This window comes from Acomys russatus, chromosome 18 (assembly GCF_903995435.1).
Source record: "Acomys russatus chromosome 18, mAcoRus1.1, whole genome shotgun sequence".
Classification (NCBI taxonomy): Eukaryota; Metazoa; Chordata; class Mammalia; order Rodentia; family Muridae; genus Acomys; species Acomys russatus.
The window spans coordinates 3,721,106-3,737,607 of NC_067154.1; the positions used below are offsets into that span (position 1 = coordinate 3,721,106).

General features: G+C 48.6%; 1 protein-coding gene across 3 annotated transcripts in view; it reads left to right on the plus strand.

The window, feature by feature from the left end:
- The window catches only part of Spata13 (spermatogenesis associated 13), a 79,149-nt gene that overhangs the window by 37,654 nt on the left and 24,993 nt on the right, over positions 1-16,502 (plus strand). The window contains exon 1 of one of the 3 annotated variants that reach the window (XM_051160656.1): positions 12,387-12,544. The exons of the other annotated variants lie outside the window; for them this stretch is intronic. Coding sequence (XP_051016613.1) covers positions 12,490-12,544 — 55 coding nt within the window. The 5' untranslated portion in view covers positions 12,387-12,489. Of the gene's footprint in view, positions 1-12,386; positions 12,545-16,502 lie in introns of those variants that run through there. 3 annotated transcript variants of the gene reach the window in all.

The window sequence follows — 16,502 nt, forward strand, 5'->3', positions numbered from 1 at the left end:
CAGGAAGATGGTGGGACTTCCTACAGGAAGACAGGAAGTGGGGCAGGAGAGTCCCTGGAAGCTTATGGGTCAGCTAACGTGGCCAACACAGAAAACAAGCAAGTCTGTCACAAAACAAGGTGGGAGGTGAGAATTGACATCCAGAGTTCCCCCTGACCTCAGCCCACATTGGTACTTTGTCATGTATACCGAGGGTGTGTGTGTGTGTGTGTGTGTGTGTGTGTGTGTGTGTGTGTGTGTGTGTGTGTGTGTGTGTGTGTGTAGAGAGAGAGAGAGACAGAGACATAGATATTGACACTTTAAAAAGTCACAGGAACTTCCTGTTTTGGGTTTATTTATCACTACTATAAGTGAGACCTGTCTCCTAAGTAGTGTTCTAGCTTGGTATTCACTGCCGGGATAAAGAACACTAAAAGCAACTTGAGGAGGATTTATTTGACTTTCATAGCCCTGATCAGAAATCAGAGCGTTTAAAAAAGAAAGAAAGAAAGAAAAGAAACCAGAGTGTTGAGTTTAGTTTTTGTTTTGAAGAGGGCATAAGGCTGGGTGGGTAGGGAAAAGGGGAGGGTCTGGGAGGAGTTGGGAGAGGGAGAGACTATGATCCAAACCACAGTGACATTCTCAAAGAGCAAGATGGACATTGGGCAATCTGTGCTCGAGTGGCCTCACTGGTGTCTCTAGGTTCTGCACTGAGAAACCAGAACCGGGGATCATAACCAGTGCATCCTGATGTGGATTGGACAAGGGAGCTTGTGCACAGGAAGAGCCCAGACCTTTGCCATCACGATGAAGCAAAACAGCTGCACATTCACTGCCTGCAGCTGAACCAACGTCATGTGGTGCAAATCTGTGTGGCTCAGCGGTCTGACTCGCTCCCAGGAGGTGGGAGGGCAAGCCGCTTCAATTGCTCCTGGTGGGAAGACCTGAGTTTAATTACTAGCCTTGAGGCTTTGGCAGGGGCCAGGGTTTAGAGGCCATTGTAAACCTGAGTTTCAGCTACCTGGAAGCAAGGAGGGAGGGGCTGGGCAGCCAGGAACTGCTCTGAGGTTTAAGCTGGAGTGGGGTGGCCAGCTCTGCATCTCAGGGCCTTCTCAGGCTAGACTGTGGAGCGGGAAGTGTCTCTTGCCTAATTAGGTTGCCATGTGGCTCAGAAGTAGGAAAAGTGGCAGTAGTACTGGGAAAGCGAAGAGAATGGAAGCCTAGAGAACTGTCTGGATGCTGCAGGCAAGGGAAGAGTCCTGATGACATCAACGCCCGCGCGACTGATGGGAAACAGGTTCCCAGCCCCGTGGGTGGAACTGCAGCCCTCAGCTCAGTCTCTGCTGGGCCCCAGATATCTAGGTTCTGTTGTGGGGGAGATGGGCTGAGGCTAAGGGTAAAGACTTCCTGGCCCAGAGGTGGGTGTGGTGGGGTTAGGAGGTCAGGAAAAGAAATTCACAGAGAGAAAATAGTAGGGATGAGGAGAGGGAGGCTCAGGAGCTTGGAGGAGTTCCTTGGTGCCATGAAGTTGAGCACAGGCCCCAGTGGTTTGTGCCTGTAGTTTCCATGTTCTCGAAAGACCGAGACAGGAATGTTTCTGGAACCCTGGAATTAAAGACCATCCTGCGCACCACAGGAAGCTGTGTTTCAAGGGAAGGGTGAAATGTGGAAAACTGGTCTGGATGAATAACTGCAGCTCTGTGGCTCAGGGCCAGGAGGAGCTTGGTGACTTCGATTAAAGGGAGCCTTCGGCTTCGGCACCAATGCGGGACATTTGCCCCAGAAGGCCGAGGAGGGGCCAGGACGTTACCGTTGCAGTAGCTGATAGATTTTGTTGATCTCTTGTGAGACTTTTCTCATCTTATATATGAAAATATCCTGTAAGTGCCAAGAATCAATATGTAATGATTAAAAAAAAATATTGTAGCCCCGTGGGACAGCATCTGAAAGCTCATTAGCATGCACGTGCTGATGTTCCCCTCTCGCTAAATGGCTTTGGTGCGAGAAACAACTAGCGCGCCTCAGGAAGTTCATCCCTGAGGAGCCTGTGGCTCCGCTGAGGAGGACTGGCCCAGGATGCCCATGGATCTAGGTCCCGCACCCAGCACCACAGAGCGGTGAGAGGCGGTCCTTGATTTGGGACTATGATGTAATCTCCTGAAATCATGAGACTTCATCTCCTGGTCTGTAGTTCTTTAGGATGCTCATATAGTGATTGGCCGTTTTAGAGACGTGTCCGCTCCAGAGTTTTGCCCAGTTTTCATTTTGTTTATTTGATATTTTTTGTTTGTTGAATTTTGTGAATTTAAAAAATAATATACTTTAGATATTATCCCAGCTCCCCTTCTTGCCCTGAAAGTGAAGGAGTTTATTCAAGTGAAAGAATTTATTCATAGGTGTCGGGGTTTTATTTGATTTTCCAGTTAAATAAATTCAAGAAGGTATAAAAACATTTCTTGCCGGGCGTGGTGGCGCACGCCTTTAATCCCAGCACTTGGGAGGCAGAGGCAGGCGGATCGCTGTGAGTTCGAGGCCAGCCTGGGCTACAAATAGAGTCCAGGATGGCCAAGGCTACACAGAGAGACCCTGTCTTGAAAAAAAACCAAAACATTTCTTTGCAAAGTTGAGTGTGTGTGTGCGTGTGTGTGTGCGCACGCTTGTGTGTGTGTGCATGCATGTGTTGCTGGGGATCACACACTGGCTCCTGGGCATACTAAGCAAAGCACTCTGCTGCTGTGTTAATCTCTTTCCTTCTGCAGAGTCCTGTGGCCCTGGTAGTTCACTTCTATAGTCCAGGCACTCAGGAGGCTTCTGAGGCAGGAGGATCAGGAGTTCAAGGCCAGCTTGGGCTACCTAGCAAGACCTTCTAAAGCACAAAGTTAAACTTTTAGTAAAAGTCTTTGGAATGGTTTTTATTACATTTATGTCTGTATTTTGCCTGTTTGTGCCTCAGCATTCATGTGGAGGTCAGAGGACACCGCAGGAGATGGTTTTCTCTTTCCTTCTTTCTGTCTTGTGGGTCTGAGGAATCAAACTAAGGACACCAGGCTTGGTGGCCAGCACTATTGCCATTTTTCAGGTCTTTGAAATGGTTAGTCAAAACTATGATCATTTTCCTTACCTTTGCCTTAGTGTTGTGTGTGTGTATGTGTGTGTGTGTGTGTGTCCAACATTCTGTTTCTAATATTTTGGAAGTAACAGATTTACATGTTGATAGCTTGCTTTAAAACAGGCCACATATTTCTGTTTTTTTCTTTGGTACAATTAACAGTCTAAGGCAATGTGGTCAGAGAGGAGAGGGGAAGTGTGCAGCTAGTCTAGCATTCTGACTGAGATAACCACTATTGGAATGTTTTTTTCTGGAAAACAGACTTTTGTGTCAGAAAGCCAACACAAGCTCCCACCCTTCCATTGAGACCGGCTAACCATGGCCTATCTCAGAGTCTTGAAATCGCAAAGGAGAATTGAATTAATCTCTGACTCAGAGCAGGAAAACGGGACCTGTACAGCATGAGTAACTATAGTGATCCATTAGGGGGCGTCTCACGAGGACATGAGCCATGAGCTCTTCAGTCATTTATTTGACCACACAGACAAGTTGTCCATTCTGGACAAGCCACTATCTACCAAGTGGCTTAGAGCTCTGGGTAGGACACCCAGCTATAGCTCAAGCTAATTTAAAACATACACACTCAGGTTATTAGGGGAAATCTTTATTGAATCTTTTCCATTGATTCTTGTGACCCACATAATTGCCCATGGAGTACCTAAAATTTTATTATCCTGTGCTGGAGAGATGGCTCAGCCTGCTGTTCCAAAGGTCCTGAGTTCAATTCCCAGCAACCACATGGTGGCTCACAACCATCTATAATGTGATCTGGTGCCCTCTTCTGCAGATAAAGCACTCATATACAGTAAATAAATAATAAAAATTAAATATTTTAAAATTATCATCCTGATGCTCCACTCAGCATTTTATTAGGATGAAGGTGGGGGAGAGGGGAGAGGCAGTGTCCAGAGCTCAGGAATGTGCATCTTATATGTGTGAGCAAGTTCAGGTAAATGTAGGACCTTTAGTGACTTTGGCAGGGTGGGTGCGTGACTGTAGGCTCAGTGTGCCAGAGTTTGGAACTGGCCTGCGCTGGAAAAACAGTGCCTGGCATGGCTTCCACTCCCCAACTCCCCACAATCCTTTTGGTTTGATCTTTATTGTTGTTATTATTCAGGGTATGTCTGCGTCTGTTTGTTGGTTTTTTTGTAATTTTATTTTTTATGAGTATTCACTGTAGTGAAGCAGTATTCATGAGGAGCTAACAGGAGAATCTGTGGGATTTGGGTCTCTTCTACCACATGGCTCCCAGGGATCAAACTGGGGTTGTTAACAGGCCCTGTGGTATATGACTGCACAGTGAGCCATCATGCCAGCCCCATTTGCTGTTCTGAGACAGAGTCTCACTGTATATAGCCCAGGATGGCCTTGAGGTTGCCCTTCTGTCTCCATCTCCCAAGCCTTGGGGTAACAGCATGCCCTGCTAAGCTCATTCTGCTGGGGTTAACAGTGTGCTCCTCTATGCCCACCCTGCTGGGGTTAAAGTATATCCCTGTATGCCCACCCTGTTGGGGTAACAGCATGCCCTCTATGCCCACCCACCTGGGGTTACTGCATGCCCCTCTATGCCCAGCCTTCTGGGGTTACAGCGTGCTCCCTATGCCCATCTTACTGGGGTAACAGTGTGCCCCCTATGCCCACCCAGCTGGGGTAACAGCATGCCCCTTTATGCCTACCCGGCTGGGGTTACAGCATGCCCTCTGTGCCCACCCAGCTGGGGTTATAGTGTACCCCCTATGCCCACCCTGCTGGGGTTACAGCATGCCCCCTATGCCCACCTGGCTGGAGTTACAGCATGCCCCTCTATGCCCACCCAGCTGGGCTTACAGCATGCCCCTCTATGCCCACCCGGCTGGGGATACAGTGCGCCCTGCTATGCCCAGCCTGTTCTTGCATTTTCTTTATACTGTTTTTCAAAAATTTTCTTTGAATGGAGAGTCTGAGCCAGACAAAGTAGTTCACACCTGGAATCCCAGACTTTCGAACACTGAGACAGGAGAACTGCCAACAGTTCAAAGCTAGCACAGGCTACAGAATAAATCCGTGTCACAAGAGGGATAGAAAAGGAAATAATGAAATCCAGTCTCAGTTGCTTAACACCTGAAGAGGGTGACAGTCACTGGGCTGTAAGGAATGCTGGTTAAGGCTGCAGTGATCCCAGCCTTGTTAGGTGTAGCGGTCACGTGTCCTGTCCCATCATCCCTTTCCTGGCCTGCATTAGACTGCATACCAAGGGATTACGGTGCTGGCTGTGCTCCTTTGCAAAATAGGGCGAATCCATTTACTCGTCTGTAGGCATATCCTTGCTGTTAGTGCTTTGCTGGCTGCTAAGACTGGGCAGCGGAATGCCCTCCCCAGCCCTGCAGTGAGATAGTGTGGATTCCACGGAGTCCGAGGAATTCAGAAATTGTGCTTCCTTTCAAAGGAAGGATTAGGAACAGCCCATCACTGCCTGTAGCCTGGTGCCTCCAGGCTGAGATCACATGAGCTCCAGTAGCCACTCTCCAGCTGGTTATTTCATGGCTTAGCATTGCCTATAATCAAGGGTTTAAAAAAAGGAACAGTGCGTTCTGTCTCTGCCTCAGAAAAACATGATGCAGAATTCAACTTTTTTTTTTTTTAATATAAGGTACTGGGTCTTGCTATGTATGTAACCCAAACTGGCCTTGAACTCTCAATCCTCCTGCATCAGCCTCCCCAGTGCTGGGCTTACAAGCATGTACCACCGTGTCCCGCTCCAGTCAACATAGCTTTCCATTTTCCAGCAGGTAAAGCAGTCTCTATTTTATGACTTGTGCTTGTTCCAGTCTTTGTGAAGTACAATCAGAAAGAAAAACCTTCTCAGAAGACGATGTTTCTCAAGTTTCAGGAAGTGGCTTTTAAAGAAGAGAGAATATGCTGAGCGTGGTGGTGCACGCCTTTAATCCCAGCACTCAGGAGGCAGAGGCAGGCGGACCTCTGTGAGTTCGAGGCCAGCCTGGTCTACAAAGCGAGGTCAGGACAGCCAGGGCTACAGAGAAACCCTGTCTCAAAGAACAAAACAAAACCAAAAAAAAAAAAAAAGGAAGAGAGACTATTAAACATCCAGGAGAACAAGAGATGTAAACACCCGGTACGTACGCTCTCTCATACACACATGTGCAGGCACACACATACACAGGTGCCAGCCCTCAGTCCCTGCAACTGCACTGATCTCACTGAGAAGGAACTGGAGCCCTGAGTGTGTCCTGAGGCTCAGCCCAGCCCAGCTGTCCTGCTGAAGAAGGTAGGAGTAATGCTGCCACTCAAACCAGATCACACAGGGGTGGTGTTTTAACCAACTGGCGGGATACTGAAGTCAAGACAAAGACATTATCCTTCGCCTCTAACTTGAGGCAGCCCTCCTGCCCCAAACCCCTCGAGCGCCGCGATTGTAGGAGAGACCCACTTGAAGACAGCAACCTCTCTAAAATGTTAGTCTCACTTATTTATTTCAGATGCGTGTTGCAAGTGTGACCGCAGCAGGTGTGTGACCACCAGAGGCCATCTTGGAGGAGTCAGTTTTCTCCTTCCCTTGTGGGCTCTAGTGAGTCAACTCCGGGCAACAAGTAGTCTTATCTACCAAACCATCTTACTACCCACTTCCTGGTTTTTTTGGTTGGTTTGGTTTTTTGTTTTGTTTTGTTTTGTTTTTGTTTTTGTTTTTTTTTTTGAGACAGGGTTTCTCTCTGTAGCCCTGTCTGTCTGGAAGCTCACTCCATAGACCAGGCTGCCCTTAAACTCAGAGATCCACCTGCCTCTGCCTCCCAAGTGCTGGGATTACAGGCGTGCTCCACCACGCCCGGCCAGTTCCTGTTTTTGAAGACTGAATTTGTTTACTAGTACATGCCTACACATATATCCACCAGCATGCCACAGTGTGTGTGGGAGTCAGTGGACAACCTACGAGAGCCTTCTTTCACTATATGAGTCCCCGAAAGTCAAAACCCAGGCTCGGTGGGATGCTGAACCATCTCTATATAAGATAGCATCTTTTCAACAGTTTCGCGTTTGTTTCTGCACCAATCTAAGTTCTAGTTGGCATCTGTGGAGTACATCTTGGAGCAAGTTTAGAAGCTGGTAGACTGTGAAAGAGAGAAATGGTGGGAGCCTTCATTCAAGTCACGAACAACAAATTTCCTTTGCTGTGATGTGTTCAAGTCCACATGGTCCTGACAAGCTGCAGTGACTACGAAAGCACAGAGTGGCGCTTCTCAGTCATCGCTATTCATAAGGGAACTCTTGGTTCTCAACCCTTGGCTCTTCCATGCTGTAATGGTTGGCCTCCCCTCTGTGTTGCAGGATCTGGGGCTGCCCAGTGGCCTTCCTGGTCAACTGTAAACTCTAGAACTTTAAGCATTTTAGGTGAGCACTCTACCAGCGAACTACATCCCTCAGCCTCCTAAATATTTTGAGATTAGGCTCCCATTAGGTGGACCTGGTTGGCCTTGAACTTCCAACCCTCGTGTCTCTGCCTTCTGGCTGTATTAGTTACTGTTCTGGTCTGTGATAAGGCAGCTTACAGAAAGAATAGTTTACGTGGGCTGACAGTTCCGGAGGGATAAGAACCCATCCCAAGAGGGAGCCACAGCAGCGCGCAGCAGGCATGGAGGCAAGAGCAGGAAGCGCAGAGGCCACATCTGCCAACAGAAACGTGGAGTTAGAGAATGACCTGGAAATAGATGAGACTACACAATATCAGAGCCCTCTGCCCAGTGACATACTTAATCCAGCAGGGCGGTACCACCCAAACCTCCCCAAAAGCTCCACCACCTGGGAACCAAGTGTCCAGATGCCTGAGCCCAAGGGAGGCATTTCTTAGTCTAACCACCATATTCCACTCCCTCACCGCCATGATCATATAATGCAACATGCTTTTAGGTCCTACTTCAAAATCCCTCGCAGTCTTTCACAATCTCAGTGCTGTTTGGAAGTCCATTCGGAGGCTGAGGCCGTCTCTTAAAATATCCCCTCCAGTAAGATCAGAAGGCAAATTACATACTTCGGCATATAATGAATGCCATGGAATGCCGCAGAATCCAAAAATGAGGCATGGGGACACAGTGGGCAAAGAGTGGACTGTAGCAAGACTGAAATCCAACAGGACAAATAACAAATCCTGTAGCTTCGTGTCCAATGTCAAACGGCTGCAACCTCAGTCTCCCTCTGCCTACCTGGCTGGCTTCACTCCCTGAGTGCAGCTCTCCGCCTCAAGTGTCTCACAACTCTGGCATCTCCAACATCTGGGGTTTCTGCTGTGAACCAGGCTTCATTTTCACAGTAGCCTCTCAGCTTTCCGCCCTCTCAGGCCTTCATGCAGAAGCCCGCCTTTAAGTGGCTCTCGGAAACCGTGGAGGAAACACCAGTGTTCTTCACTCCTGAACCTTTCAGGCCTCTCCTCGAGCCAACACCCCGTGGACCACACTGCCAAGTTTGGCTGCCAGCTTAGAAAGGATCCGGCCCGACTTGAGCCACGTTAGCAGCAACCTTTCCACACCTTTGCTTTCTAGGGGCAGGTGTGCCTTAGGTGATCTTTCATAATCTGGAAATTTAGTTGGGTAGGCTCGTTAACGGGGTCAATCTCTGCCTCAAGCTTCGGAGCTGCCCTTCATCTCTCCAAACCTGTACATTGTGTATTCCTTTCTGCCCCACATGCTCTTTTTCATTGTGGGCCTTCATAAATATCATAAAAAAAGAACCATACCACAGACTCAATATTACACAGTCTTGAAATGTCCTTCACCAGAGAAGTCAGCCCATTCCTTTTTGATTTAGCCCCAGGAAGGTTCTCAGGTCAAAGGCAAAAGGCCTTGCCAAATATCATACACATGGCTTCTAGCCCAGTGGCTAGTATTTTCCCCTCTGAAAGATCTTGAACTGGGCCGCTCGCATCCACATTGCTGTCAGCACTGCTGTCTTACAGGCTCCTGCTGAGCGAGGCTTACAGTGCATTCAACCACTTTGTAAAGTCTAAAATCTTCCAGAAAATAACATGGCTAGCTTCTTCACGTTAAACAGCCCACTCTCTGGTACCAGTTCCTGTATTGGCTCTTTTTCTGTTACCGTGATAAAATACCATGAAGAAGGCGACTTAGAAGGAATAGTTTTATTTCAGCTTCCAAGAGTCTATAATGGTGGAGAGGCATAGCGGCAAGCGCAAGGCATGTCAGTAGGCGTAGGAGGCTGAGCTACCACGTCTTCAAACATAAACATGAAGCCAGAGAGAGAAAGCAGGAAATAGCTTGCCCCCCCGCCCCCCCCCCCACCCAGTGACACATTTCCACCAGCAAGGCAACAGCACCAAAACCTCCCCCAAACAGCTCCACCAACTGGTGAGCAAGTGTTCTAATGCCCAAGCCTGTGGGGACATTCCTCACTCAAACTACCACAAGGCCAGTGCCACCATGCCTGGTTTACCTTCTTCTAGTTTCTAAGTATTTGCTACCAATATGTGATTTGCAAATCCATTTCTATCAATTATTTCTTGACTTGATGCCCTCCGTTGCCTGCTATAGTAGTTACTCAAAGAACAGGTTAGCCAGACATGGTGGCACATGCCTGTAATCCCAGCACTCAGGGAGGCAGAGGCATGTGGATCTCTGTGAGTTCGAGGCCAGCCTGGTCTACAAAGCGAGTCCAGAACAGCTAAGGCTACACAGAGAAACCCTGTCTCAAAAAACCAATTCCCCCCCCCACACACACACCAAAAAAAAAGTTAGTTTGGAAGGATAAGACTTACTTTTCACTCTGCTTGAGAGTTGTTTTGTTTTGTTTTTAAGCATTGGCAAATGTAGGCTATAATCCCTGAACATTTTTTAAAAAGCCTTAAAGTCAAATCGGTTTGCTCTATTGATACTTTTTCCCCTCAGTGTGTGTAGTACCTACCTGAACAAGTGAGTGCGCATGTGTGTGGAGTTCAGAGACCAACACTGGATGTCTTCCTTGGACTCCTTTCAACTTAGTTTTGAGGTTGGGTTGGTCTGAAAGTTGCTCCCAAACTGTCGGCCTCACGCACGCTAAGCAAGTTCTCCATCATTGAACCACTTGGCTTATGTATGTCTTGTCTTTATTTTACGTTGTTTTGTTTTAACGTGTATGGCTATCTTACCTGCACGCATGTATGTCCATCACATGTGTCCATCACATGTGTCCATGGTACCCTTGGAGGCCAAAAGAGGACATCAGGCCCCCTGGATCTGGAGTTAACAGATGGTTGTGAGCTGTCATGTATGTGCTGGGAATTGTACCTGGTTACCAGGGAAAGCAACCAGTTCTCTTGACTACTGAATCATGTCTCCAGCCCCTTTTTCTGGTTTTTTAATAAAATGACATTTCCCATTGTTCTGGAAGCCAGAAAGTGTGAGGTAGGCTTTCCTGCTTGTATAATGAAACACCTTTCATTATGTGAGCAGAACAGTGGCCTCTATGCTGCAGGGGTTTTTGTTTGTTGGTGTTTGTTTGCTTGCTTGCTTGCTTAGTTTTTAAAAATAATTTATTACTTATTATTTTATGTACATTGGTGTTCTGTCTGCATGTATGTCTGTGTGAGTGTGCCAGATCTCCTGAAACTGGAATTACAGACGGTTGTAAGCTGCCATGTGGTACTGAGAATTGAACCCAAGTCCTCTGGAAGAACAGCCAGTGCTCTTAGCCACTGAGCCATCTCTGTAGCTCTATTTGCTCATTTTTGAGGCAGGGTTTCTATCAGTCCAGGCTGGCCTCTGAACTCTTGATCCTCCTGCCTCAGCCTCCCAAGTGCTGGGATACAGATGTGTCACAGACTCTTAAAAACGATAATTTCCCTGGAAAACTTTTCTTAGTAGAATCAGGGGCAGGAAAGAACAGATAAATGGAAACGACCACAAATGTGAAAGCTGCCACATGGTGCACAGTCAGCCGGGGTGGGGGGGGGGGGGTTTACTAATTGGCCAGCCCCATCTTCTGAAGTTGTATGATGTTGAATGTTTTGTTTGAGCCGTAGCACGGCCAACCTGGAATTCACATCTGTGAGCTGCCATCCCCCACCCCGCACCCCACGTGGTGTGGGTGTGGGTGTGGGTGTGTGTGTGTGTGTGTGTGTGTGTGTGTGTGTTGCTGGTGATTGAACCCATACTTACATTGGTAAGTCAAGCACTGAGCAACCACATACACGGGCTAGCTTTGGACCTGGGGGTCTCCAGGGTGCTGGGCTTATAGACACCAGGGTGCTGGGCTTATAGACACGCACCGCCTAACCTAGCTTGACGCTGTGATTTCCCAGGGAACTGGATGTTACTAGGGGTCGCCAGGTATTTTCAAGCTGCAGTGGCTCAGGACAGATAACCCTTACCAGTTCCTAAGGAGGTGGTCCAGCTGCTCAGGCACTTGGTCAAATCCTTCAGACAGCCAAGGCAGGGTCAGGAGTGCCCCGTTGCCCCTCCACTGCTTCGAGGGAGGAAGCAGAAGCCAGGTGCAAAGTGCTGCAGCCCAGTGAAGAAAGCAGCAGCTTTGAACCCAAGCTCACCACAGCGTTTTACCAATCGCCGCCGTTCTCACTTTTTAACCCATATGCCGAGGATGGTCATGCGGCCGCTGGTTTTGCGCATATTATTAACTCATAGTTCATGAAGTTTAAAAGTCAGTGACTTCCTATTCAGAAGAAATGAAGGAAGCGCACTGCTGACAGCTGCGTGGAAATGTAAAAGAACAACCTGCTAATTTTGCCCATTATTTGAGAAATACAGAAAAGCATCGAGGAATTATAAATAACCCACACTGTTATTTAATGGCACCTCTTTTAGAACAAAGCCCATATTTTACATAGTGGTGATACAAAGTATGACTTTCATAGGGTTAAAGCATACATATGCTTATTATGTGTCTATCTTTGTCTTGCCGTTTTTACACACATTTTTAAAAAACAAAAGTCCCCTTTTTTTCAGCAATTCCATAAATTATAGTTAGTATAATGTAGCATCATAACTCAAATTTTTGGCATTCCATGCTGTGAAATCCTAACTCCACTTTCAAACCCAGTGACCTCTGTGCTTTTCTCTCCGAAACAAACAAGCTTTGGGAAAGTGATCTGCAAAGCCTAGAGCAGCCCTGGGGGTTGGAGTTAAAAGCGGCGCTCTTCCATCACCGGGCGCTGAGCCGCTCACTGGCTCGGTGGATTTGCGGCGTTCGTTTAGAATTTCCTCCCAAAAGTCAGCGCGTGGTGATGTCGCTGGAGCGACTGAGCCTGAGTCACGGGCAGCAAGCAGGCTGTTAGTTTCTGGGCAGCTCTGGCCAGGAGATTCAAGTTCCCGCAGCTGCCAGCCTGACCAGCAGCGCGCCTCACAGCGAGCTGAGGACCTGTTTCCTTGGTCACACCGTCTCCCTGCTGTGTGTGTTTAAACAGAAGGATGGTAGCGAGAGGAGAAATAGCAAGATTTTGGAGTCTGGAAAGCCTTCACATGGGTATGTGTGCGGTTCTCCTGTGGGCAGTGTTGCTTACTCTATTTACTGCTGAGCTCTCTCTCTCTCTCTCTCTCTCTCTCTCTCTCTCTCTCTCTCTTCTCTCTCTCTCTCTCTCTCTCTCTCTCTCTCTCTCTCTCTCTCTCTCTCTCTCTCTCTCTCTCTCTCTCCCTCCCTCCCTCCCTCTCTCTCCTTCTCCACTCCTCTCTTATCTGCTTGTGAGCCTACCTGGAAGGAAAGGAAAAAGGAAACTCTCATTCCTCCCGTGAGAGGGTCCATCAGAGGAATTGATCTGGGTGTATGACTGAGTAGTCAGACTAACAAGAAGCAAGTGTGGACCCACCTCTTGTAGGTGGGGGGACCTGGTGTTTGCTACTGTGATTGTTTCAGGGAGGTTTGTTTAGGTTTTGTGAAATTCCTTTATTTTAAAAGGAGATACCTGTGTGCCTGTGCGTCCTCAGTGATAGCTTAAGTGCGCCCTTCTGTGTGAGGGGGGAGGGGTCAGGTCTAAATGAGGGTTGGTTTTAAGTACTTAGTGTTTTCAAAGTAATCTGGCCTAGTTCGGTTTGTGCGTTCTGCTCATCTCATCTTGATAATGTTTCTTTTTATCAGCAACTGGACTAGACTCTAAACGTGAAAGAAAGGTTATTCTAGGAAGTTATAGATTGTAATCCACACATTCCTAAGGAAATAAGAAGGGGAGGGGAACCTCACAGGAAGAATCCCCCCCCCCACCCCACCCCGACTGCAGATGCTCTAAAAACAGAGCTTGTCTTTGGTCTTGCCTTAAATAGATGCCAGAAACGTGTGTGGAGATGAATGGGAACCTTAGTTGACAGCTTGAAGGCAGGCCCAGCCGCCAGCGAGGCTGTTTGTAGTTGATGCTTTCTTCCCTGTTTGGCGCGTTACCTTGGCCAGCCGAGACAGGACAGGGATGTGTGGTCACTGCTTCTGTCTCTGACATGGCACAGCGAGAGTAAAGCCAGGAGGTAGGGGTTGGGAGACTGAGAGGGATGGATGATGCTCCTGCCTCCTGGAGCCTCTTTCCCATTGGGTTGCCTGTCCGGAGCAATGATCTCCCCATGTTATTCCAGAATCTTCCATGAAGGCTTGTCCTTTAGGGGAATGAATGGATGGGTACTCAGCCTCTGAGACCAGCCTAGCTGTTGGTACTCCACTGCTGTGCCACTGTGGTGAGGTCGCTCTCCAGCCAGCCTGCTTTACTTCTCTACTCCACGACATCATTGAAGGCATGAGCTCCCAAGAACCGTCTCAGAGTCTTGGCATGTTGTGCACAGCACAAGTGAAGCCATGGCAAAGTAGTGTGATTTCCCTCATAATAATAATTGTTCAAAAAAAAAATCTGAAGCTCCCATTGGTGGGTTGCCGCTACATAGGGCACTCTGAGAGGCCAGGAGAGGGGAGTGAACCCCAGTGTCAGCTGGCTGATGCTTTTTCCATTTGGAAGCAGTAGATGTGACCACCATTGTCTCATTTCCAGGTTTCTGTCTTTTAGGGTGGGGTCTTTTAGTTAAGGTGGGATCTCTTAGCCCAGTCAGTCTGGTCTTGAACTCAGGATCTTCTGCCTAACCCTCCTGAGCACTGGGCTTAGAGGCGTGGCACACCACTAGTTGGGCTTAAGCCACAGTCTCCTCCTAGATAAATGAGTGGGGCTGGTGATAATTCGGGACACTTGTTAGTGTTGAATACCACGCTCAATACACCTGACCACACCGGCTTCCCTGATAGATTCCACCAGCCCGCAAAGTGGCCACTGGACCTGATAGGTGGTGGAGGGAACGCAGGAAGGGATAGCCTCTCAATGTCAGTTAGCAAGGATGGGTGTGGCCAGGCACCATCAAACCCAGGGACCCACAGAGGTGGAACAGCTGGCTGAGGAGACAGCAGACATTCCAGGGCATGTCAGAGGTAAAGCTGGGGCTTGTCACAGGGCACAGCGAGGCCAACTTCCTCTTGGCTGCTGGCCCAGAGATGGGCACCATGGGGGTGCCAGCTGCCCAGACTTCCCATCTCATCCGTCTCATCTTGTTTAGTCACTTTACAGATGAGCACAGCAATGCCGAGAGTGGATGGCAGAACTCCAGGCGAGCTCACTGCACTGGGGGGTGGGGGGTGGGGTGGAGCGGGGGGAGGACACTGCTCACTGGTGGTGGTCATGATGAAATGGAAGACTTACCAAGCCATCTGTAGAAACACACATCCACTTCTAGAAGTTTGGAATGCTTAGGCTCAGTCGTGATGCATTTTCCTCCTATCAGCTCTGGACAGCCAGAAACATGTTGCGTGTTGATGAGAGCTGAATGGGAGATCCATAGGCATTACAAAGGATAATCAGCAAGGGTGAAAGGTGGCAGGACATGACAGCAATTGTTTATTTTTGAACATGCAAAGCATCTCATGCTTTACTTAGTGTAGTCTGCAGCACACAGTGGCTCACAAAGGAGACCTTAAGGTCTGTGGGACATAGTTCTGGACAATAATAATAATAATAATAATAATAATAATAATAATAATAATAATAATAATAATAATGGTTATGGCTTGATAAATAAAGCAGTTGTGTACTGGGAGGTGTTTTGAAAGAGGTTAAACGCCCATGCCTCTAGAACGGGTCAGAGATGGTTATTGTAGGGGATCAAGGCATAGGTAAGAGACAGCTAGAAAACTGGGGGACCCTCCACTAAAAGGAGACCGTTGGGCTTTAAAGAATCATTCAGAGCACTGAGCTGCCTGGGAAGGACGGAGCAAAACAATTCCTCCCATCAGAGCGGGACCACTGAAGCATCCCAGAGCAGTAGTGCTGGCTTTCCATTGCTCTGCACCCTGTGGTGTGGTGCCGTGTGGTGTGGTGTGTGATGGAGGCAGGTCCCAGACCCACTCTGTAGAGAGATTCATGGGTGTGCTGTGGTGTGAGGTTAGCCGGAAGGCCCACTGCCTCTCAAGTTTATCAGGCATCACAGCCTTTTGAGGGACTTTTGGAAAGAGCTCCCACCTCCGTCCTCACTAATGGCCAGAGAATATAGTGGGATCTTCACTTTTCTAAGCGTCCTCCAATGTGGCAGGGTGCCACGTCCTTGGGTGTTGGGAGACCCCTGAAGAAGAGTGGATCAGGTGTGCCTGCGGCTGTGTGGGCATTGTTGGTTCCCCCTGTGGGTAAGGAGATGGCCTGAGAGTTGCTCTCTGGGCTGAGGGGCTGGGCCCACTGTCAACTGTAACTACAGCTGCTGAGCCTGTGAGTCCATTTCCGCTTTTGAAGGGGGTGGGGGCGAGTTGGAATAACTTCTGTTAGCCTGGAGGAAGTGGAGTGAGCAGCAGGAGGATTTCTGAAATGTATATTTTTTAACAGACTACTCTAAGCACGGGAATTTCCCCCCCAAACAAAGCCTTGGGGAAATCCCCTCCAGGAGCTGGCTGACTGGAAAAGGGCACCATGCATTAGCAAGTCTGTGGGTGACAGCCTGCCTCTTCCCAGCTGTGCCACCTCCACGCCCGGCCCTGAACACTAGCTGATAAGGCTGGGTGCTTCTCACCTTGCTCCACATCCGCCTCAGACAGCGCGGGTCAGAGGTGTTTTTCTCAGTTACCCATGAGAAAGCAAAGGCTCAGAGATCATGGCTTTCCCAAGGTGGCATCTCTGGGACCCAGACCAAACTCTGGCTCAGTGCTTTTAAACCCTGCTACTTTGTGCAATAATAAGCCAGCAAGAAAGAGAGCTATTTGTTTGGAGAAGAAAGCCACTCTCAGGCTGGGGCTGGGGTGGGGGTGGGGTTTGGGGGAATGGGGGAGGGGCGGCACTGAACAGTCAGGAAGGGGCCACAAAACAGGGCTCCACTGCTGCTGCTGTGTGATGTCATTTCTTGCTATCAGACTAACCTGTGGGATCTGATGCTCCTTCGGAAGTGTGAGGTCTGAGTCCAGAGAGGATGGCCTGCTGATTTCA